General features: G+C 40.0%; 1 protein-coding gene across 2 annotated transcripts in view; it reads left to right on the top strand.

Moving 5' to 3' along the window:
* LOC124615574 (ATP-binding cassette sub-family C member 5-like) overlaps positions 1-26,302 on the top strand; it is a 272,433-nt gene that overhangs the window by 230,722 nt on the left and 15,409 nt on the right. For both annotated transcript variants that reach the window (XM_047143562.1, XM_047143569.1), the window contains 2 exons: positions 5,782-5,971; positions 23,029-23,267. In XM_047143562.1, the coding sequence (XP_046999518.1) occupies positions 5,782-5,971; positions 23,029-23,267 (429 nt within the window). The remainder of the gene's footprint in view (positions 1-5,781; positions 5,972-23,028; positions 23,268-26,302) is intronic.

Genomic DNA, 26,302 nt, shown 5'->3' with positions numbered 1-26,302 from the left:
TACGGACATCTGGTTGACAGTTTGTATGATTATATCGTGAATTAGACACAAGGTGGGGAAATAATGATTTGTTGGTTTAATTTTGGACACTATTGTACATTTTGAAATCTTCATTGGTTGGCTGTGGCTCTTGCACCATTGCCAGTGCATTATGGAAATCTGGTCTGACAATACATGGTGTGTACACAAACACCTCCGCAGATTCTTCCTCTCACTTAGTTACTGCAATCACTGTCTCACTTTGAAAACTTTCTTCTGTTGTCTAGGGGACTTAACCAGAAGATACTTGTGATCTATTTATTAACTCATTATATCATTTTATTTTTTCACGGATATTGTTCATCAAAAAGATGAGATATCTTCACTTGCTTGGTCGCAAGGTTGTATTTGACAAGCAACTCCTGATGTTTTGCCCATTGTCCTTTCTTCTTTGCTAGGTTGAACAGCCTTCTTACTTGCTTCCTTTGCACTTCCAGATTTCTGTTTCACCAAGGTCTTAATGGCAGATGTCACTGCGTGTGCCGTTTCCTCAAAATCTGCTGAGTTCTTTATCAAATTCTGACTTCAGATAAGAGTGAGTTTAGGTATTTTCCTAGGATTTCTGTAAGCCATGGTCTGCTTAACACCCATTTCAACCTCAAACTTATTACATGTGTGGTCAAATAAGGATAGCTTCATCACCCCATGTCTTTGTTTCTCATAACTATCCATTAGAGTGGACCTGAAAATTTTGTCAGTTACTTCTTCTAGTTCTTCTGTTCCTGAAGGTAGGTTCCCTACCCCTATCCAAGGTTTTCAGAGTATTTTCTAGCAGAAATTTGAAGCAGTCGTCACCTCTGCTGTTGATGTTGCTGCTTCCCCACACCAGATTGTGGGCTTTGGCATCACAACTGTCAGGCAGTTGTTCATTTGCCAGTCTCCTCACCACCTGGGGAGGAGTAGTACTGTATGCGTAAGGAAGGTAAGCTGAAGCCAAAACAATTTCCCTCGTGCTTCCTTTGTCATGTTGTTTCATCCTGATGGCCACAAAGTCCTAGGAATGGAATTCTGCTGTCAGCACGAATGGAATTCCATTCTTAACATAAATGCATGTTCTGTAGTTCTTCAGATTTCTATCACAAATCAACTTACCTCCAGTTCCTCTGAGTCCTGAAATACCTTCTTTACATCAATAGAATTCCTGTGTCGGGGTCATGTCCACCTTCTGTCATGTCAGAAAACAGCTGAGGATGGCAGTGGCCACTTCACTGTGTTGCGTTTCATCTGCAACACTTGCACCATCCAACTTGCCGCCATGGTCACTTATGATGTGACTGCAGACGTCCACACACACGGACATTCCTTGTGGCCCTCCTCCTATTTGTGTCAGCTGCGGAGAGCACCATTCTCCCTGTTCGCTGGACTGTGCGGTATTTCAGAAAGAGTGGAAAATAATGGAATTATAAGACTCTGGACAGGCTGACCTATACAGAGGCAAAACGGAAATATGACTGCCTAAACCCTGTGTGCGTGATCTCCTCCTATGCTGTAGCTACGACGGTGGTGCTGCCTACTCTGGAAACAGTAACCACACCAGCTATACCTCAGACAGTAGGCCCTCAGGGCTGCCAGACTACACCTGCCCCCTTATTGCTTGGTGGCACGTCTCCTTCCATTAGTCCCATAACAACTACTTTGGGAGCAACCCCCTCTCCCCTCCCCAGCCATCGTGGACATTGGTCCCCACATCTTCACATCTTGGCCAGAGAAGCAACAGCCTCCTCAGATTCTATCTCAAGGAAGGGGGTTTTGAGACTTTGCCTTGTAAGGCTTTTGCTGCAGTGAAACTGGACACCAGCTAATGGCTGAAGGAGCCACACAGTGTTATCGTAGGGCTTTCTGATCATCATTGGTTCCTGGCACACACTCAGAGAAACCCTCCCAGCCAGAAAAACCAAAAGAAAAGTGAGAGATCAGAAAGAAGCAGCCTGACAAGAAGAGATTCCGGTGAATCCCACACCACAGGGAACCTTTTCAAAGTGAGACAGTGATTGCAGTCATATGTCATCCGCCAGTGGAATTGCGGTGGTTTTACCCCCACCTGACTGAGTTAGGACAACAACTCTTACGTGTTACACCAGCTTTTTGCATCGCCCTTCAGGAAACCTGTTTTCCAGCAATGTGGACCCCCCCCCCCCTTTCTTGGCTATTGGTGGTATTACAAAAATTGCACAGACTGTAACAGGATTTCAGATGGAGTCTGTATCTATATCCTTACCTCTATGTATAATGCACCTATGGCCCTTCAAACACCTTTAGAAGCTGTTGCTGTCAGGGTGAGGACAACACAGGAAGTTACCATCTGCAACATCTACCTTCCTCCAGATGGTGAAGTGGCACAACATGTACTGGCTGCACTAATTTCACAACTCCCTCCACCTTTTGGGGTGGAAACAAGATTACTGGCCGTGGTAGAGATGTTGAGCATCTCCTAACTCAACTTGACCTGTTTCTCATAAATACTAATGCCCCTACTCATTTCAGTGTGGCATGTGGCACATAATCAGGCATTGATCTCTCCATTTGCAGTCCTGGCCCTCCCACTGTGTATGCACTGGAGAGATCAAGATGACTTGTGTGGTAGTGACCACTTTCCGCTCTTTTTGCCCCTCCACCAGCATCACTGATCAGGGTTCTTGCCCAGGTGGGCTCTTTACCAAGGCTGCTGTCACCGTTGGATCTCTGTTGCATGGCAACATCGATCTGATGATCAAGAACATTACTGCTACAGCTGAATCGGCAGTCCGTCTTTCCTCAGGTTGCCCCTGGTGGAAGACAGTGCCTTGGTGGTTGCCAGAAATAGCTGATAATCGTAATAAGCGGCACTCATCTCTTGAGCACCTAATTGCCTTCAAATGGCTCTGTCCCCAGGTCTGTCAACTCATCAAATGACAGAAGCAGTAGTGTTGGAATGATACGTCTCCACCATTGGAACATTACCTCACCTTCCAGGTGTGGATTAAGCTTAGACGCCGTTACGGATATCAGACATCTGCAGGTTTACCTGGGATTTCCACACATGCAGCTGCCTACACTAACCCAGGCACAATTGCAGAGTGTCTTGCCGAACATTATGCTCACCCCTCTGCATCTGAGCATTATCGCCCCACCTTTCATCTCCTAAAACGGCAGGTGGAATGACAACATCAATCATTTTCTCTGTACCACCCTGAGCCATATAATGCTCCTTTCAATGAGTGGGAATTTCTCAGTGCCCTGCTGATTGCCCTGACACATCTTGGTTCCCTCATCTTCGTCAGATTAAAGAAAAATGCTGGTGGCATCTAAACTTTCTTCAATACCTGAGCCACACCAACTGGGCTGCAGATCGCCCTACATTGCTACAGTTGTACAAAGCCCTAGTGCAGTCCCATCTTGACTATGGGAGCCTGGCATATGGTTTAGTATCACCCTCAGCTCTGCAGCTGCTGGACCCTATACACTACTGTTGAGGTTGATTTGTGATGGGAGCTTTCTGAAGAAGCCCAGTGACGAGCCTCCTAGTGGAAGCTGGGGTTCCTCCATTACAGATAAGGCGACAACAGCTGCTTGCACATTATACCACCTTCATTCATAGTTCACCTCAACATTCAAATAATCTTCTCCATATCCCTAACACGGTGACCCATCTCCCACAGCAGCAGCCTAGGTCAGGGATTCCATTTGCAATCTGTGTCTGGTCCCTTCTCACTGAACTTGAGACTTACCCTCTGCCACCTTTCCTGTGGGTCCACTCAGTGCTCCTTGCTGGATGGCTGCAGTGTTCTCACTGCGAAGTTGGTGGCCATCCGTCATGCTCTTGAGCATAGGCCATACTTGGCTGTCTCACAATCACATCCTACATTATGAGGACCCACCTCAGTGTTGCTATGGTCCATGTCTTGTTGGACAGCCCAGTTTAAGCCACACTGAGGAGGAGCCTTCCTGCCACACTGTCTTTGGTGTCAGGAGAAAGTGCCTCAACAGCTGATCTAGTTTTTAATTTTTTTTTCAAGAGGGCGGTTCTTAACACTCAATCTAAGGGTGGGCATCTGGCTTTCTCTTTCACCCCCCCCCCCCCCCCCCCCCTCTTTTTAAGCTCTTCATTGCTCTTTCTTTGCAGTTTGTTTGCCTTGGTGTTAGTCTTTTCCATATTTGTGTTCCTCTAGCCTTGTGTTTTTTGGCTGGAGAGTTTAGTGTGTTGCAGAGTGGCTGGCTCATTCTTTTTTATTCTTGTGATCAGCCAGCCCAGGCCATCTGCTATATTGTTTTAATACCTTCCACCACTTTTTTTCCTTTTAAGTGCACATTTTCCCCTTTGGCTTGCTTCTTTTGTTTTGTCTTTCTGTGTGGTTCCCATTTAATTTTATGCATTTTTACTTTCCCTGTCTCCTTTTGGAAATGGTTTTAACCCAAGACCTGTTTGCATGAGGAAACGAGACCTGTTTGCATGGGGAAACAAGACCTGTTTCCATGAGGAAAAAGAAATCAATGACCCTGTAGTTTGGTCCCTTTACTCTTCAAACCAGCCAACCAACCTGTGTGGAACACAAACAACAAAACAACACACTCAATAAAGATTTGAATTGGAGATGTTGAGTGGACACACACACACACACACACACACACACACACACACACACACACACACACACACTCCTCCTCCTCCTCCTTTCATACCTATGCCCCTATTCCTTTCATACCCATGCCCCTACAAGGTCATATGGTTCTGGTTCAACGATTAGACTGTTTGTAAAGCTGCCACCAGGGGCATAGGCATGTGATTTTGTGTGTGTGTGTGTGTGTGTGTGTGTGTGTGTGTGTGTGTGTTATGCTAGCCAGGACTACTCTGAAAGCTAACAAGTTGTCTTCTTTTTTATGTGGACCTATTGACAACTCAACACTTCTACTTTTCAGTGAGTAGTCTACTTCAATCCAAAAGTATTTACATTCTATCAGAACTTTCGTACAGCTTTAAAACTCTCGTTCTAATAGTCAAAATTGCTACACTTTTGTTACAAGGAGATGTATTAATTTCTCAGAATAATTTCACAAATTCTGTAAGCTTAGCAGGCTCTTAGAAATCTTTCTACAAATTACAGAAACTTCTTTCTGAAATAATTGGTCAAAAACCATGCTTTCATATGAGAATTTTTTGAAGTCTAGATACAACACATGCTGCAAATTCAAGTTTAACAACAGTAAATGAAAAATTTTTATCTTCAAATTGTGTATTGTACATAGCATACACTAAATAAAAAGTAAAAGCCAGTTTCAGTCTCTTACCTTAGACACCATTGAAACAAGCAGAGTGAGTTTGTCTTTGTCATGCATAAAAAACACCACTCTGCTGTGGTCGGCAGACCCTGGAATGGTTGAATGAACAGAAACAGTTTCCTGTGTTGCAGTATAAGTGAGGTGATTCTTCTGGACTCCATTCCAGTCAGTCAGCATTCACATTATTTCACTTTTTGGATCTACGTGAACAAGACCTGTGCAATTTCATTAGCTGAGCTACCATGTTCCAGTTCTTGTTTTATGTGCCTATCCACTACTTGGTGGTGTTGCAGTGAGTCAGATGGTTATCTCCACAAGTTCCATTGGAAGTACGTGGGGCTGCTGACATGATAAACTCTTGAAAGCTTTCAGTGTGTGACACACTGTGTTTCATTTATTTGGTTTCAAGAACTGATTTAAATGCACTGTTTTAGATTTATGTTAGCTTGTTTAAGCCACTTTAAATGGTGATATGCTACTTTTCAGGACCTGCCAGAAGAAGCAGCAGTGAAAATTCCAGATAACTCTCCACCTGAAAATTGGCCATGGGCAGGGGAAGTAGTAATGAAGGATGTTACACTTCGCTACAGACCTGAACTTCCGTTAGTGTTGCAGGGTGTATCTGCCGAAATCAAGGCTGGTGAAAAAGTAGGCATTGTTGGCCGCACTGGAGCAGGTATTAAATTAGTTAACATACACTGTATATTAAAAAAAATCATTTAAGGATATTTATAATATTTTAATTATGTGAAGGTATTTACTCACTGTGCCAACAAAAGTGGCAGTAATGAAGGATTTTTCATTGCTTGTTGTTGTTGATTTTTTTCCTCTCGTTATTACTTTAACTCTTCCATAAGTGTCTGTCATCTGATAGAACTCAGTGATACATTGAATAAAATTATTCATTTTAATTTCATTCCTGTCCCTTTTCCAATTCCCTGATGGAATATGTGCAGTATTGAGTTGAAAAATTTAGTGTTCTTCTTGAATAACATACAGCACTGTGGAAAAGGAATACTTTGATTCAGAGAAAACAGCTATTAATAGAAAGCATCTGCTCTATTAGCACACACTGTTTTTCTTTGTTTGTAACTCAGATCAGAATACCCTTCCATATGACCAGTTGATCATGGAACCAACCTAAGCATAGTCCTACGCAGGATGCTCACCGACGTGATGTGACAAGTGACATGGCACATGGTGTGGCAGAGACACACATCAACAAAAGTTTTGCATCAGTCCTTTATTTTTAAGTTCATAGCATAGAAAACAGAAAATAGCTCTGAAGCATGCATATATATTTATATTTATATTTATTTGGAATGTGTCCATATCATCATAAAAAGCACATTTCTGCAATGACAGAGTTGTCTATTTCACATGGGGATTTTTCACAGAACTTCTGAGCAGGGTCAGTACTTGGTGGAATGTTACCTTGTTCAAATGCAGACTTGAATCCATCATGGCATACTGTCAGTGAGATCATCAATACAGACCTGGTTCAAATTATACCACTTCTAATTGTGATTCTGTATAAGTCGTGCAGAGTACGTAGTAGTTGGATACGTCCAAAAACAGCTCTTTTAATCAATCCCACCCTTATTCGATTGGTTTCACATTCGGAGAATAGGCAGGCCATTCCATTCCGGTGATCCTAGCATGCTGAAAGAATGTGTTCATGAAAGCAGTATGATGAGCATGCCAGTTCTTATCCATCAATATGAAATTGTTACCAAAATGTTGGTGATACGGTCCCACTATTTGTTGCACAATATCTTCCCTCTACCATAGATCAGTGAAATTGACATCAACGATCACGAGATGTGTGCTGTGGCCCCTTCTAATGTCACCTCAGAGCATCACTCCATCATCATCTTGCTGCCCATATAGGGAACAGAGTTGGAGGCATTTGTTATTACTGGCTTGTCTCTAAATGTGTTGTCTGTGATCAGCGTTCAAACAGATCCAAGTTTGGTCCATAAACAACACCTGATGCCAGTCCCGGGGAGTCCGTTCAGCATAATTTCTTGTCCACCTGTAACAGAGTCCATCGTGTAGCGTACAATGTGATCATCACCATGGCCATTGGAAATGGGGATTCGCATTATGCAATCATTTCCTAACATTTTGGTGTGACACAAAATGTCTTTTAGCCTTTTTGAACATCAACTTCAGTTCTGGAACATAACTCCCATGGTTCCTTTCACTCAAAAGTCATAGATATTGATCATCCTGTGCACCTTTTGGCTGTGGAGGGGCTGTGTGATAAGTTCTCAACACTACTCGTCGATTGGAACAGAGTTCATGTCCACATCATATCACTGTGGCTTCATTGCACACATTTAGCAGCTTCACTGGTTGACAAGCCTTCAGAGCATTACTTGATGATGTGGACCTCCTTGTTGGTCATGGTTGTCCTTCGTAGCAAGATGACTGTTCACTCTGCTGTTCCACAGTCTCTCTGATGCAGCCATATATGTGCCTTACCTTCAACTGAAATGCTGCAATCCTGTAGTGTGTGGCATTCTACCCATAGGTTGCACTCATGGTAACTGTGGGTACATCTACAAGAAAATTTCATTGGTGACCTTCTGACGGGTATAGGAACAGTGACAATAGCAACACATCTACACAACATATCAAAGTGATGCAAAACTTTTGTTGATGTGTGTAGATGACAGTGGCATCGTGTGCTTGTAAACCATCAACAGCGATGCCAAGCTAGATACACCAGTTCCCGGCTCATCACCATCATTAAGCACCGTCGGGAATTGCCAGTTCTTGGATGGGTGAACATCTGGGTACACCACATGTTGACAATTTTCACTCTTGTCTTTACAGCAGAGTGGAAAGGAAGGGTGGTGGCGTAAAGCCCCCAATCACCAGTCCTGTACTAAATTCCAAACCTCTCTGCAATGTCTTCGTTCGTTGGATGGGTTCATTAAGCTCGGCGGTCCCCCTGGGGAAACATTCCACGTGGGAAAAATATATCTAAAAACAAAGATGATGTGACTTACCAAACGAAAGTGCTGGCAGGTTGATAGATACACAAACAAACACAATCATACACACAAAATTCAAGCTTTCGCACCAACGGTTGCTTCATCGGGAAAGAGGGAAGGAGAGGAAAAGACAAAAGGATGTGGGTTTTAAAGGAGAGGGTAAGGAATCATTCCAATCCCGGGAGCGGAAAGACTTACCTTAGGGGGAAAAAAGGACAGGTATACACTCGCGCGCGCACGCACACACACACACGCACACACACACACACACACACACACACACACACACATCCATCTGCACATACACAGACACAAGCAGACATTCCATTTGGGATGAGATCCATCCTTCATGAAATCCTCCCCACTCCACCAAGAATGTCTTTCCGCCGTCCACCTAACCTTCGTAACCTCTTGGTTCATCCCAATGAAATCCCCAAACCACCTTCCCTACCCTCTGGCTCCTACCCTTGTAACCACCCCCGGTATAAAACCTGTCCCATGCACCCTCCTACCACCACCTACTCCAGTCCTGTAACCCGGAGGGTGTACACGATCAAAGGCAGAGCCACGTGTCAAAGCACCCACGTGATTTACCAACTGACCTGCCTACACTGTGAAGCTTTCTATGTGGGAATGACCAGCAACAAACTGTCCATTCGCATGAATGGACACAGGCAGAGAGTGTTTGTTGGTAATGAGGATCACCCTGTGGCTAAACATGCGTTGGTGCACGGCCAGCACATCTCGGCACAGTGTTACACCGTCCGGGTCATCTGGATACTTCCCACTAGCACCAACCTATCAGAACTCCGGAGATGGGAACTTGCCCTTCAATATATCCTCTCTTCCCGTTACCCACCAGGCCTCAACCTCCGCTAATTTCAAGTTGCCGCCGCTCATACCTCACCTGTCATTCGACGACATCTTTGCCTCTGTACTTCCGTCTCGACTGACATCTCTGCCCAAACTCTTTGCCTTTACATATGTCTGCATATGTGCGGATGGATATGTGTGTGTGTGTGTGTGTGTGTGTGTGTGTGTGTGTGTGTGTGTGTGTGTGTGTGTGTGTGTATACCTCTCCTTTTTTCCCCCCTAAGGTAAGTCTCTCTGCTCCCGGGTTTGGGAAGACTCCTTACCCTCTCCCTTAAAACCCACATCCTTTCGTCTTTCCATCTCCTTCACTCTTTCCTGATGAAGCAACCGTTGGTTGCGAAAGCTTGAATTTTGTGTGTATGTTTGTGTATCTATCAACCTGCCAGCACTTTCGTTTGGTAAGTCACATCATCTTTGTTTTTAGATATATATATATATTGGTAATTCACATCATCAAAGGGCAGGATTTGAGGAAGTCGTATCCCTGCTGGAAAGCCACATTCAGAGTCTGATTCAGTCCCGGAAAGTATCCTGTCACAAATGGGGCACTTTTGGGGTTCTTCTGTGGGAGGTTCTGGGTTTGTGGGGATGAGGAAGTGGCTCTGGTTATTTGCTTCATTACCAGGTCGGGAGGGTAGTTGTGGGATGCGAAAGCTGTGTTCAGGTTGTTGGTGTAATGATTCAGGGATTCAGGACTGGAGCAGATTCGTTTGTCATGAAGACCTAGGCTGTAGGGAAGGGACCGTTTGATATGGAATCGGTGGCAGCTGTCATAATGGAGGTACTGTTGCTTGTTGGTGGGTTTGATGTGGACGGATGGGAGAAGCTGGCCATTGGATAGATGGAGGTCAACGTCAGGGAAAGTGGCATGGGATTTGGAGTAGGACTAGGTGAAACTGATGGAACCGAAGGATTTGAGGTTGGAAAGGAAATTCTGGAGTTCTTCTTCACTGTGAGTCCAGATCATGAAGATGCCATCAATAAATCTGTACCAAACTTTGGGTTGGCAGGCTTGGGTAACCAAGAAGGCATCCTCTAAGTGGCCCATAAATATGTTGGCGTACGAGGGGGCCATCCTGGTACCCATGGCTGTTTCCTTTAATTGTTGGTACGTCTGGCCTTCGAAAGTGAAGAAGTTGTGAGTTAGGATGAAGCTGGCTGAGGTAATGAGGAAAGAGGTTTTAGGTAGGGTGGCAGGTGATCGGAGTGAAAGGAAGTGCTCCATCGCAGCAAGGCCCTGGACATGCGGAATATTTGTGTATAAGGAAGTGGCATCAATGGTTACAAGGATGGTTTGCGGGGGTAACAGATTGGGTAAGGATTCCAGGCGTTCGAGAAAGTGGTTGGTGTCTTTGATGAAGGATGGGAGACTGCATGTAATGGGTTGAAGATGTTGATCTACAGAGGCAGAGATACGTTCTGTGTGGCCTTGGTAACCAGCTACGATGGGGCGCCCGGGATGATTGGGTTTGGGAATTTTAGGAAGTGCGCAGAAGGTCCTAATGTGTACAGAACTGGTACTTTTAAGGTGTTTAAAGGATTGCATAGCATCCACCTTTTCGTACATTTTTCCGAGGGACACACTACTGTTAAAATAATAATGGCTGAAACGCTTAAAGGCAATATGGGAACATCTGGATCCTGAATGTTTACCAATACCGGACTCAGTAAATCTGGAAGAAAATAGCAGATTGTTACTGGGATTTCTGGTGTCATGGTTAAAGTTTCTGCTGAATCTGGATCAACATTTTGCAGTTAAAATCCTTGATCTTCGTAGCTGTTTCAGACGCAGATGGATTATTTTTATCTGTTGCCGTTGAGGAATATGGCAGCAATGATGATGGAAGAGTATTTAAAGAAATTTCTAATGGTTAAGCATTGTTTGGAGGTGCATTCCTGCTTCTGGAACATGCATGTTTCTACGAAGAAGACTGCGGATTTGCTTATTATTTTGCTGCAGACGAATGTCTCTTGCAAAACAATCAGTGAGATCATATCCTAGCACACAATTATCAAATGAAATGTGCATATTTAATTATGGATTATCTGTGGGGGAGGAGATCTGAAAAACGTTATTTGTGTTGAACATCCAGATGTTGGATACTTGAACTGATTGTGACATGAATAAAATCAATTTGATAATTCAATCTTTTTGTTTCTTTCATAACTTTTATTCACAATCACGTTAGTGTATATTCTAAGTAATCTGTGCATCACAATGTAGACACATCAAAATTTGGAAAACTAACAATGACCTACAAATAATGCTGTGGGTTGAAAAATCAGCTCTGTAGTTTCTTAACCCAAGTGGTGTATTGTCTTTCCAGAACAATGGGGTACGTAGCTATGTACCAAAAAGATCTGGTATTGCATAGATCCAATGAATCAGTAAAAGAATTTGCAGGCATGTCTTATCTGAAACCGCCATGTGTATTTCTATTTAGTTCTGTATCTGCTTTCTCTTTCACAAATAAATTAAATTAATTTCAGTCACTGTACCTGTTTATGATGTTTGACTTGCAATCTTTTTCACATTTATCATGGGCATTCATGTTCCTACATTCAACAGCGCTGCGATTGTAAATAGCGGATATATCTTCAAAAGACCAACAAAATTAATATTGCATTCCGGCTTGTGTCTCATCTTCCTGGGTACACTAAGCAGGGTGGCGCAATGGTTAGCACAATTGGCTAGATTGACTCGCATTCAGGAGGACAATGGTTCAAACGTGCGTCAGGTGTCCTGATTTAGGTTTCTATGATTTCCCTACATTGTTTCAGAAAAATGCCGGAATGGTTCCTTTGAAAGGGCACAACCAATTTCCTTCCCCATCCATCCCTAATCTGAGCTTGTGCTCAATCTCTAATGATCTCGTTGACAGGACATTAAACACTAATCTCCTCCTCCTCCTCCTCCTCGGTACAAAGACAACCCCACAACAAATGCAGGAATGTTCGTAAACTGTCACTAGCACATGGAGCATGCTGCATTCATTTATTCATCTGGCAGGGACATGTCATATGGTTCAGTTATATCTCATCAGTATGGTAAGTGCTGCTCCATTAGGCTGTGTTTGTATCATCCTATGTTTCAAGTTCGATCCGTGCTTTGTGCCACACTATGTGCCATATCACTTGCCACATCACTTCAGTGGGTCCTGTCCCTTAGGTTTTTCTCATAGTAATTTCACTGGTTCTCCAGCACCATCTTATAATTTACAGTCTTGTTACTTTCCTTATTTTTACTACTGCTTTCTTGTTCCTGCTAGGCTTCAACTTTCAAAACAGGTACAACACATATGTTTCTCCAGTTGTATAATAAAGCAAATCAAGTTAATTCAGTTGCTTTTACAGCAAGGAAACGTTGAGGAGATGATGGGATGATATTGTTTCTCTTTAGGAGTGATCCATTCTCTGCCTAGAAGAATCTGTCTCATAGCATATGTGATGGCGTGCAATTGACATTTCGTTAGGAATGTATGTATGTGGTACTATTACCTACCATCTGATGGAACTTTTCCTCACTTGATAGAGAAATTCTCCCCTCTGTGAGGCAGGCAACCATTCAGAATTGGCACACATTGAATTGTGGGAGGTCTTGGTCACAGACTAATTTATTGATGTGTTTCAGTATATCAACATGAGACATAACTGTAATAAAAACAAAGAAATACAATATAAAATGATGCCTCATGAAAAATATTTGTGTTTTGGACAGCAGTTTCCATTAATATTAGGCATGTTCAGAGAGTAAGTGTACTAGGTTGTGTATATAGAAAAAGTGTATAAAAAAAGAACTACAGGATGCAGGATATTGTTGATTCACATGTTGATCTTTTCCACATAACCACCATCTCGTTCAGTGCATATGGCAAAGAACTCGCCCTTCAGCTCCTTCCCTCACTTCAGAACTTCTTTCTGCACCTGCTTGTTGGTTGAAAATTTAATTCCACCCAATGTGTGCCTTTAGGTAGGTGATAAGGGGACAATCTAAGTTACGGGAGGGGGGGTGCAAAACACCTCAACCAAATTGCTCGAAGAGTGACTTGGTGTCTAAGGCTGTGTGAGGTCTAGCGTTGTTGTGCAACAAGCATACTCCTCTTTGTAGTATTCCCCTCCTTTCATTTTGAATGCTCTTTTTTTTTTTTATGTTCTCACAATATCGTTGTTCATTGATGGTCTCCTCTGAGGCAGAAATTCGACCAAAATTATGCATTTCCTGTCCCAAAATACTGATGTAATGACTTTTTTCTGAAAATTGTGGTTTTGAATTTTTTTAACAGATGGGGAATTAGTGTGGTGCCAATGCAATGATTATCATTTTGTCTCAGCATGTAAGGAACCACCCACATTTCATTTCCAGTCACGATAGAACTCAGAATATCCTCACGTTCCACTTCAAATCGCACAAGAAACTTGCATGCACTATTGACCTGGTTTTTCTTGTGCTGCTCTGTCAGCTGTTTCAGGATCCAACTTGCACACAGTTTGTGGTATCCCAGCATTTCTATGAGTGAGTGTCTTGTATAAGAGAGTTCTGGAAGGTTGTGGAAACATTGCAGCAATTTCATCCACTGTCAATCAACAATCTTCACCAACAGTTTCTTCAATTTTTTGCACCAACTCAGTCAAAATGGAAGGTCTAACACTCCTTTGTTCATCATGAATTTTTGTTCTGCCTCCACTGAACAACAACAACTACTTTTGGTAGGTGTTATTCCTTGCGTGAATGGGAAGTGGGTCACAGTGTGTGGCTTGCTCTTGATGGGATTTCTTACTGACATCTTTCATCAACTAGACAGTAAAACATGAGTTTATGTACTACCATGTTCCTGTGATGCTCGTTCTGATCAGGGGATCCATGCTCTACCACTCAGTGTTTCCAACCCTCAAAAAATGAAAAACCACACACCTTTATGGTCACAGTACACTTACTCTCCAAATATGTCCCTTACTTACGATGAAGTACAAAAACAAACCACTCAAGAGTGAGAGGGACATGAAGTACGGATAATATATCTTAGATATGTGTGGAGCCAGGTGCTAACTGACCATATGTTGATAAATGCAGTGGTTAGGAAAAAAATTTCCATCAACAGATGATGCTAGCAAATATACAGATAATAGTTGGCAGATAAAGAATGTACCCACTAGCATAGCATACAAAGAATGTAGCGATTATGTGCTATATGAACCTGAAAGACATGGAGGAACCATGCAAGCATTACACGTGAATTGTGTAATCTACAGATTTAAAATAAATAAATATAACAAAATACACCAACTTTGTGGAGATGTTAGCTGTTAAAATTATAAAACATAGAGGAATTATTAAGTGAAACTTAAATGAAAACAAAGTGCAATGCAGGAATGTTACAATATAGTTTGATGCAATATAGTTTGATGAATGATAATGATATAAGGATGGAATATGACATAGTTATATGTAAGCAGCTACATCATAAGCATTGTTAACACAAAATGGATTTTTTTACCCAACAATGTACAACAGTAAAAAGAAAATACATACATAAACATTGTAAAAGCATGAGATGTATCAATCATTAAAACATAAAGTGCCAGTCAATAAATTGATTAACATATTAAAAACTTAGAAACATGCTGTGATAAAAAAGCTAAATATGAAGCTATGCTGAACCCAATATACATAATAGGAAATGTTGTGTATCAGTGCCAAGTGTAGTCAGTAAAGTCATCCTACTATTAAATGACATGCATATTGTGTCATCTGTAAAATCAGAAAAAAACAAAATAACATTAACACAATAGTAAAGATTGAGTAATCATGAGATAGTGTCAAAATGGAAACTAGAAATTATATGACTCCTAAAAAAAAAGAAACCAAAATGTCATAGGAACTAAGTGTCCATGACAACACTCTTACAACAGTAAACAACAGAAAGCCGGTCCTAATACGCTGGCCTAATGTCAGTCCACAGAGGATCATAAGTAGGTGCCATGTCAAACTGTGAGAAGAAAATTGCCATAACATACAACCCTCTGCAGTGAAAAAATGAAACAATGGTTAATGTCATTTCAAATTGATGACCTATTTGTAAATAAGTTCTTTTTTTGGGGGGAGGGGTGGGGGAGATGAGAAGAACGGAGAGTAAGATAAGACTATTTCTCTGGTGCCTCGGATTACTCTCCCTTCTTTTGTTTGCACTGTGTGAAACATGTCACATACTCCATTGACTTTTATTATTACTATTCCTCTTGCATCTTATCTTAACCTCTATTCTCACCCACACCTCCACCCGCTGCTGCCGCTACCACCACCACCACCCACTTTATTGACAAATATTATCAGTTTGAATTGACCTTGACCACTGCTTTATTCTGTCTTTGCAGAAGGTTGTATGTTATGGTAAATGGTAATTTTCTTGTCATGGTTTGAAATGGCACCCACTTACAATACTTTGTGGATCAACGTGAGGCCAGCATATTAGGAATAACCCACAGTTAATTTGTGCTGTATGGGTGCTGCTGTGGACACTTAGTTCCTGTGGTATTTCGGTTTTTGCTTTTGCAAGGTTAATATAATTTTTAGTTTCTATTTTGACACTATCTGATGATTACTCAATCATTACTGCCGTGTTAAGGTTATTTTAGTTTTTTCTCTATTTTAAAGATGAACACGATATGCATGTCACTTTGTGGCAGGATGATTTTACTGACTTTACTTGGCCTTGATTAACAATATTTCTTTTTCTGTACATCGGGTTCAGCATAGCTTTGTATTTTCCTCTTGTATTGTACTTGATTGTAAGTTTTTAGTATGTTGTCAATTTATGGTGTGTCATTTTGTGTGTTTGATGCATCACATGCTTTTATGATGTGTATGTTTTTGTTTCCTTTTTATGTTGTATGTCCTTGGTTTAAAAAAGTAAATTTTATGTTATCAATGCCTATGTTGTGATTGCTTACGTAACTGTCATATTTCATCCCTGTATTGTAGTCGTTCACGAAACTGTCATGATTGTGCACAAAGCCTATGGTTTTTGTTATATTTATTTATTTTTCAGTCTGCTCATTACACAATCACGTTTTTTATAGTTTTATGCTTGCATGGTTCCTCCATGTCCTTCCAGTTCATATAGTACATAATCGCTATATTCTGTAATTGCCAACTACTGTCTGTATAGTTGCCAACATCATCTGTTGATGGCAATTTCTTTTCCTAACCACTACATTTCTCGATGTACACTCCGTTTGGCACCTTGCTCCACATATATGTAAGATATATTTTCAGTGCCTTATGTGCCCACATTTTTGTGGTTTGTTTTTGTACATCATTGCAAGCGTGATGGAAACTGCTGTCCATCCTATAGTGCATGTATTTTTCCAGAGGCATATTTTTATATTATATTTCTTTGTTTTTACCACAGCTGTGTCTGATGATGATGATGATGTAACAAAATGCATCAATAAATTAGTTTGTGACCAAGACCTTCCACAATTCACTGGATGCCATAGATACAGAAATGACACACTATGGAGGCATATTTATTAATGTAATATAAACTGTTAAATATTAAGACAATATAACAATAATACAATAAATGATAGAACATAACCATCATGATTAGTATTTTCTTCTTCTTTTCTGAGAGTCTTTGTCTTTGATTCTGAGTTATCATGCGAAAGGTTTCTCAGCGGCAGAGAACACCAGTAAACTTTGAGAGGATTTAGGTTTAATGATATTCCATTCCATATATATCTTCAGAATTTGTTTAATGGGCCACTTAGGAATGAAGCAATATATGCTGCTTATTCACGAATACATAGACATCCAAGGCAACATGAGCTTTAATGTTACTTCATCAGCATACAATATAATGAGCATTTTAGGGAGTAGGATATAACAGTACACTCTAGCACTTTATTGAAATTATAGTTGAAATTGCAGGAAACTAAAAGTTGTATCAACTGAGGTTATCATATACAATAATACTAACATCTATGTCTTAATCCAGAATTATATAATTCTAACCTGCAGCCATCAGCATAACTTAAAAAGTAAAGTAAGGCTGACACATGTATATGAAATTTTGACAGTCCACTCACCATTCCCAGTATTGACAACACATATGGGAAGAAGTACCTCCTGATTTACAATCAGTGCACGATTCTCACTCTGAATGGAAACCACATATGAGGTTACGACACCATTACATGTTGCTAATGCGGGGTGTGTACGCCTTGGGACAATGGAGAATCCGGGAAAAACTCGGGAAGTTGTTCATCTGGGAGAAAACTCGGGAAATTTTAGAATTGTGGAAATGTTTCATTGTTTTAGTTTTCAGTTAAATTTTTGTTATTTTGACTGATAAGAACTGATACTCTGACAAAGAGTTTTCCTTTATTCTGCTACTGCAGAATAATACTTCAGCAATAAAACAAGAGAAAAACATGAACATAAAACTTAAGTTACAAAGGAAATGCGTCATTTACAATAACAAAACACAATGCACAAACAAGCGTCTCCCAACAGCAAAATGTGCCAGAGACTTTAGGACAAAGGCTATGCTGTACTTCATAACAAGAAACTGCTTTTGATGAGTGTAGCATTACAACTGTTTACATTAGGTTCATTTGAACAGTTGCCAGTGGGCTCATGTGCATGTGCAATTGAGCCACGTATGAGCAGTACCTTCTCTTCCTTCTGGCTACTTGTAATGCTACCCAGAAAAATGTTTCTGGCATGCCCAAGCTGTCAGATTCGCAGATCCGCAGTTCATCCTGAGTTGTAATGGGGAGGGTGGTTAGTCTGTGACACTTTAAGTTTTGTGATTTTGCTCTCATGTTAATTGAAAACGGAACATTTCTGTGGTTGGGAGCTGTCAAGTGAACTAAAATACGTTCCCATAATTACAGAAGACTAAAACATGTTATTAGTTTCAGTTTCCTGATTTCAGGAATCGAGCATTAATTGCCTTGAGAACAGTGAAGTTGTTTTTGTAAGTTTGCTAAAGAAATTTGGCTTAATCTTTTCCACAGAGGAGTGAATTTATTTGAAATGAAATATTTCATTCCAAAGTATTGGCTAGCTTCAACTGTTTGCTGAATTTCAAACGCATGTTTTCATCTTCTGGCACGCATGGAATTATGCCGTAATAAAGAACCAAACGTGAGATAATACAGTACTGGCACGCCAAGAAAATTGACATCCTGAAAACCACACTGAAAAGCTTAATACCAGTTTCGGGCCTAGTTCATTGTGAATCTGGGCATAGGAATGTGGACTTTAAGCCAAATTATGCACTTTAGTATGGTTTTCAAAATTCCAATTCTCTTGGAATCTCCTCTGATGTTCTGTTTCTCTTATGACATAATTTAAAGTCTCTTAATGTTATATCAGGATGTAGACGACCCAAGACAATTGGGAAATCTGGGGAAAAACCAGGTATTTTTTATCCGAGCGAAAACCAGAAAAAAACCAGGAGTTTTTCATTGTTTTAGTTTTCAGTTAAATTTTTGTAATTTTGACTGGTAAGAACCGATACTCTAACATAGGATATTATTGTTTCCCACTACTGCAGAATAATACTTCAAGAATAAAACAAACGAGAAAAAATGAAAATAAGTTAAATTGCAAAGGAAATATGCCCTACACAATGACAACACACAGTGTTCATGCAAGCGTCTGCTAACAGCAAAATGTGTCTCAGGCATTAGGAAGACTATGCAATGCTTCATGACAACAAATTGCCTCTGGTGAGAGTGAAATCACAGCTGTTTACATTAGATTGATTTTAGCAGTTACGAGCGGGCTCGTGCGCATGCACAGTTCAGTTGCATTTGAGTAGTAGATTCTCCCGTTTCTGGCCACAGGAATGTGGCTGTTGGCTGTGCAAGCAGTCACAGCAAGCAGCTAGATGCTGCCACGAAAGGGGGGCGCCAAATTCATATTCTTGAGGGGAAAAAAAACTTGTTCCACAAAGCGCCTAGCATCCAGGGCACGTTGGTCTATCGATTATTCATATTATTTTTAAACGCATCCTTGTTGGTTTTTGAACACATTCTAAGTTGATTCCTGAATGAATTATAAGTTGATTTTTGAATGTGTGCATAGTGTACGTGATGTGTTTGCCAGGGGAATCCTCGTCACATCTAGAAATAAACTTTCCTGCAGACAAAATGGGACGGAATAAAGCCGAACTGGTGAATGCCAACTGCTGCTTGTTATTTGTTTGATTCGGTTTGCGAATGTTCAGCATTGTTATAATTATTAGCAAAATCCATAGATTCAGACTACCGGGGTGGAAATAAATGACTAACAGGAATAGCAGCTAAGAAAGATTACGTATTATCTCCTCGATGTATCCAGGAAAGTGAAATTTTTACAGAAAATTTTTGGCCAGATCGCTACACTAGACAGGGCCAATTGTAGTCCCTGGCTAGCAGCCTCTTAGGTTACATTCTGGGAGTAGCGCAGAAAACACATTGTCCAAACACGTAATAACGCCTAACCGGAGAATGAGTTTTGACAGTTGTAGGAATAGTTACGGAATTAGTGATAACGAGACTGTTTTTTAGAACGAGGAAGGAGAAGAAACGGTGACATCACACAAATTATGGAAAATTATGACGATTCCAAATTTATATAAAAATTTCGTTCTACTTCTTTTCAGTCTCCTGCATGAGAAACTTGAGCGTATGAATGAAACGTGAAACTATTTCCTAACGTAAAGCTTTTTGCTTGTAGTAGGCCAAATAGGTATTTTGTATTGGTACCTTGTGAATTATATTCTGTCGTATTATAAAAATGATCATTATTGCCAAAACAGTCTCGCTTATTTGGTGTGTGTTACAATTGCTGCAATATTAGAAAGGCCTATTTTGTTTTATCCAGCAGACAATGACAAAATAGACGTAATCAGATTGAGATATCACACCAGTCTTTGGTACTATTTGTATTAACAACTTTTTCAGTATTAAACAATGACATTTCTATTTTTTGTGTAGCAAAATATTTGACGAACTGTGAGAATGTAATAGTTCTTTCGCAGGAAGGAAAGCACGCCATGTAAAGCTGTAGCAAGATTAGAGAGAAAAATCGATAGGACCTAAGTATTTAAGAAATATGTACTGTCTTGCCTGTCTGTTGTCTTTACTGGTTTTATGTATCCTATATTTAATTTTATGTCACACAGAAGAGCAAGTTATTAGCTAATAGGCAATAGAGAGTCCATATTTTCTGAAGAGTTCTTGTTCTCCTGGTTACAAATAATCCTATCCAGTATTAATTGTGAGGTGTTTTTTTTTTTTTTTTTTTTTTTTTTTAAAAAAAAAAAAAAAAAAAAAAAAAAAGAAGAATAGGAAGAGGAGGAGGAGGAGGGGCAGGGGCAGGATGTCAAACCAGCTGACTGGGAGCGGGAGAGGTGCTACAGGACATTTTAATTTCCACAGTCCTGAAGTAGTTTGATGGCATCCATTACAAAATATACACACATTTGAGTTCCACAAAGCGAAATACAGTGACGCGTGGTATAACAATGTCGTTTAAAGATGTGTGGTACAACACTGCACACTTAAGACCAAATAGCGTGTCTTACATTTCCTCGAAGATATGTTTTATGTATCAGCCTCTTCAGAAAGATGTCCGCTACAAAATGAACTTATTTTTGAAAAGTCTTTTTAAATTTTCTGTTGCGTGCAAAGCAATCTGAGTCATAGTGGGAGGAGGGCATAGTCTCCAAATGACCTGTTTTTACATTTAGTCATTTTTCTGTTTCCTCTTCGTTTACTGCACTCATGTCAAATGAAAACAAGACAGATTTCTGTGGCTGGGAGCTATCAAGTGAATTAAAATACATTCTCATAATTACGGAAGGCTAAAATACGTTATATAGTTTCTGATTTTATTTTATTTCCACCTTTCTGATAGTCAAGCATTAATCGCCTTGCAGAACAATAAAGTTATTTTTATTGGTTTGCCAAATAAATTTTGACTTCTATTAAGCTTTCCTGCTGAGACAGGAAACGTATTCCACACTATTGGCTAGTTTCAACTGTTCGCTGCATTTCAGGTGCACATTTTCATCTCCTAGCATGTATGGCATTATGCCATATTATAGAACCAAACATGAGATAATACAGTACTGGTACTCCAAGAAAATTTACATCCCAAAAACCACACTGAAAAGCTTCATATCAGGTTGAGGCTTGAGAAAATTAATTAAAAATTGTATATATTCAATGGAAAAAAAGCAGTTGTGGAAATTTGTTCTTTTACGGCTAGAAGAATGCTGTTTCAAACGATGGTTAACACGAGTATGGATCAGACCATATTTTTGAGATGCTATGGTTTAAAAGTTGTTTATTTTTTGGGGTAATTTTTCTTTTAGCAGCTTCAACCCCATACATCTGAAGTAGTATAAACTCAAAAGTGATTAAAACATGCAGATTTTATAAAACAGGCTACTTGCCAACAATGCCATGGAAGAAGAGCTTAAACTATTTTGAAGGGAGGAATTTAGGATCATCATACCAATTACACACCAATTACCACAATATCCACTGAAATACGAGCACTTTAAAGTTGACAAGAATTTTTGAGTTGTTGTCATGACATTTAGTCACTCTTCACTTACGTGTGTTTTATAAAGTATTGAAATTTGTCTAAAAACATGGGTAAATAATTTTGGTGACATGTTTATGAACAAAATACATGATATTCGAGTGGCAAACATCTCTGAAACTACGCCGCTAGACATAGAATCACTAACAGATTTTAAAATATGTAAAATAATGGAAAGACAGCCACTCACGTACACTGGATGGTGTGTGTGGCATAGAAACACACAAGTTAACAGTAAACAGTATTTGCACTAGCTTTTGGGCTTTTGCTCTTCTTCTAGTTGAAGGGCGCGCTCGCGCACCACACACACACACGCGCGCACACACACACACACACACACACACACACACACACACACACACACACACACACCTGCGCGCGCACAAGCCTGCTTGTTTATTTTTGTTGCCAGTCTTCATTGGTCCATAATTTTTTGGACATTTTACTTCAATTTTTGGGTGGTTTTCAGCATGTCCTAAACCTATCTACAGAGATCTGTGATTGTCATTTTGTTCAGGGAGTAGCTACCCATTTTAGACAGACTTAAAGTACTGGTGGTTGAAAGTATTGTTTGCTTACGTCCTTGGTTTTTATGTGATTTTTGTGACCACTGTTGTAAATCATTTTCTATAGGTTATGTCTGAATTTAGTTTGTGTTCCTGTAAGAAATTTTCTTAAACAAGGTAGAGGGCAGTTACATTTTGCTGTATAGTTTGCACATTTCAATCTGCTGCCAGGCTGTTTTGTGCTACCAGTTGGATCCAGCTACATCATTACCACAAAGAGCATTGGTATAGGTGAACACATTCTCACATTTGTACTCAAAATAAGACCATTTAGTGTGAAGACTGACTGTGCTGCTCTTTTATAGCTTAATGTAAACAGTCAATAAATCTTATGGATATCAGTAAAACTTGTGCTGTAACCTCTTATAGTAAAGTTCAGTTTGCAGTTGTAGGGTGGAATTATGTGAACTCTGGATGCATTACTCTTTTACCAAAATCAGTTAACTTATTTGTCAGATATAAAAATAATGTGCTGGAATACACTGAAATACATGTTTAAGAATAGAGTGATAAAGAGCAGCTAGTAAGTAGTACTTTCCGATAAAATGGCTTGTTGCTTCATAATGGTTGAACTCTGTACAATTATGTTCAGAATTTTATGTAATACTAATCTTGTTTATACTCATAGATTTTGCTTTAAACACTCATTTTATTCTCTTTCTTACTATGTGAACATCAATTATTCCAGGCAAATCATCTCTTGTTACTACACTGTTACGACTCACAGAACTTTCTGGAGGGAGTATTCTCATTGATGGTATTGACATATCAAAAATTGGGCTTCATGATTTACGATCTGCCATAGCCATCATTCCTCAGGACCCTGTACTCTTTCAAGGAACTGTGAGATACAACTTAGATCCATTTAATGAGCACACTGATGAAAAAATATGGGAAGCACTAGAGAAGGCACATCTCAAAGAAAAGGTATATCTTTTTTATGTCTTTGTTTAGAAACTTTAAATTTAATAACAACTGTAAAATCTGAACTAAGACTCAAATTAATAAGAGTATAAAACATATACTTACTTGAAAATGCAGCAATCATGGGGACCATAAAGCATTGTGTTGGAACCACAGTTTGAGAGAAAGAACAAGGTATATACGTCCTGGGAAATCTGGGAAATGCCAGAGAATTTTTTCATGTGAAAAAAATGTGGGAGAAACTCGAGAATTTTTAGAATTCTGGAAATTTTTCACTGTTTTAGGTTTTAGTTGAATTTTTGTAATTCTGACTGGTAAGAACTGAAGAATCATAAAAGAAGGTTGTATACCTGGAAGAATCATGGAGATACTATAAGGTATCAGATAGATTATATAATGGTAAGACAGAGATTTAGGAACCAGGTTTTAAATTGTAAGACATTTCCAGGGGCAGATGTGGATTCTGACCACAATCTATTGGTTATGAACTGCAGATTGAAACTGAAGAAACTGCAAAAAAGTGGGAATCTAAGGAGATGGGACCTGGATAAACTGAAAGAACCAGAGGTTGTAGAGAGTTTTAGGGAGAGCATAAGGGAACAATTGACAGGAATGGGGGAAAGAAATACAGTAGAAGAAGAATGGGTAGCTCTGAGAGATGAAGTAGTGAAGGCAGCAGACGATCAAATAGGTAAAAAGGCGAGGGCTAATAGAAATCCTTGGGTAACAGAAGAAATATTGAATTTAATTGATGAAAGGAGAAAATATAAAAATGCAGTAAATGAAGCAGGCAAAAAGGAATACAAACGTCTCAAAAATGAGATCGACAGGAAGTGCAAAATGGCTAAGCAGGGATGACTAGAGGACAAATGTAAGGATGTAGAGGCTTGTCTCACTAGGGGTAAGATAGATACTGCCTACAGGAAAATTAAAGAGACCTTTGGAGAGAAGAGAACCACTTGTATGAATACCAAGAGCTCAGATGGCAACCCAGTTCTAAGCAAAGAAGGGAAGTCAGAAAGGTGGAAGGAGTATATAGAGGGTTTATACAAGGGCGATGTACTTGAGGACAATATTATGGAAATGGAAGAGGATGTAGATGAAGACGAAATGGGAGATAAGATACTGCGTGAAGAGTTTGACAGAGCACTGAAAGACCTGAGTCGAAACAAGGCCCCGGGAGTAGACAACATTCCATTAGAATTACTGATGGCCTTGGGAGAGCCAGTCATGACAAAAATCTACGATCTGGTGAGCAAGATGTATGAGACAGGCGAAATACCCTCAGACTTCAAGAAGAATATAATAATTCCAATCCCAAAGAAAGAAGGTGTTGACAGATGTGAAAATTACCGAACTATCAGTTTAATAAGTCACAGCTGCACAATACTAACGCGAATTCTTTACAGACGAATGGAAAAACTGGTAGAAGCGGACCTCGGGGAAGATCAGTTTGGATTCCGTAGAAATGTTGGAACACGTGAGGCAATACTAACCTTACGACTTATCTTAGAAGAAAGATTAAGAAAAGGCAAACCTACGTTTCTAGCATTTGTAGACTTAGAGAAAGCTTTTGACAATGTTAACTGGAATACTCTCTTTCAAATTCTGAAGGTGGCAGGTATAAAATACAGGGAGCGAAAGGCTATTTACAATTTGTACAGAAATCAGATGGCAGTTATAAGAGTCGAGGGGCATGAAAGGGAAGCAGTGGTTGTGAAAGGAGAGAGACAGGGTTGTAGCCTCTCCCCGATGTTATTCAATCTGTATATTTAGCAAGCAGTAAAGGAAACAAAAGAAAAATTCGGAGTAGGTATTAAAATTCATGGAGAAGAAGTAAAAACTTTGAGGTTCGCCGATGACATTGTAATTGTGTCAGAGACAGCAAAGGACTTGGAAGAGCAGTTGAACGGAATGGACAGTGTCTTGAAAGGAGGATATAAGATGAACATCAACAAAAGCAAAACGAGGATAATGGAATGTAGTCAAATTAAATCGGGTGATGCTGAGGGAATTAGATTAGGAAATGAGACACTTAAAGTAGTAAAGTAGTTTTGCTATTTAGGGAGTAAAATAACTGATGATGGTCGAAGTAGAGAGGATATAAAATATAGACTGGCAATGGCAAGGAAATCGTTTCTGAAGAAGAGAAATTTGTTAACATCGAGTATAGATTTAAGTATCAGGAAGTCGTTTCTGAAAGTATTTGTATGGAGTGTAGCCATGTATGGAAGTGAAACATGGACGATAACTAGTTTGGACGAGAAGAGAATAGAAGCTTTCGAAATGTGGTGCTACAGAAGAATGCTGAAGATAAGGTGGGTAGATCACGTAACTAATGAGGAGGTATTGAACAGGATTGGGAAGAAGAGAAGTTTGTGGCACAACTTGACTAGAAGAAGGGATCGGTTGGTAGGGCATGTTTTGAGGCATCGAGGGATCACAAATTTAGCATTGGAGGGCAGCATGGAGGGTAAAAATCGTAGAGGGAGACGAGGGAGACCAAGAGATGAATACACTAAGCAGATTCAGAAGGATGTAGGTTGCAGTAGGTACTGGGAGATGAAGCAGCTTGCACGGGATAGAGTAGCATGGAGAGCACAACAACAACAAGAACTGTTACTCTAACAAAGAATTTTACTTTATTCTGCTACTCCAGCAGTAAAACATAAATAAAAGAAAAACACCAAAATAAAACTTTCTTTGCAAAGAAATTGCACTATTTACACCAATAAAACTCAGTGCACACACAAGCGTCTGCCGACGGCAAAATGTGTCAAAAACTATGCAATACTTGTAACGACAAACTGCTTTGATCCAGGGCCGATTAGGATAATGGCAGTTTCACAATAATTCCTGAAAATGTGATGTCACATGCAATATTGACGACTGCAGGGGTGTCTATCGACTTTGTGACAGGGAAGAATATTAATATTATTGCTCCTCGATTTACTCACTGTAATTTAAGCTGACCTCTTAGGTTCCTGCCTAACCAACACTGGAAAACATTTTTGATGACCAATATTGTATGTGAAAGC

The sequence above is a fragment of the Schistocerca americana genome, chromosome 1 (genome assembly GCF_021461395.2).
Source record: "Schistocerca americana isolate TAMUIC-IGC-003095 chromosome 1, iqSchAmer2.1, whole genome shotgun sequence".
Taxonomy (NCBI): domain Eukaryota; kingdom Metazoa; phylum Arthropoda; class Insecta; order Orthoptera; family Acrididae; genus Schistocerca; species Schistocerca americana.
This window is presented reverse-complemented; position numbering and strand designations above follow the sequence as displayed.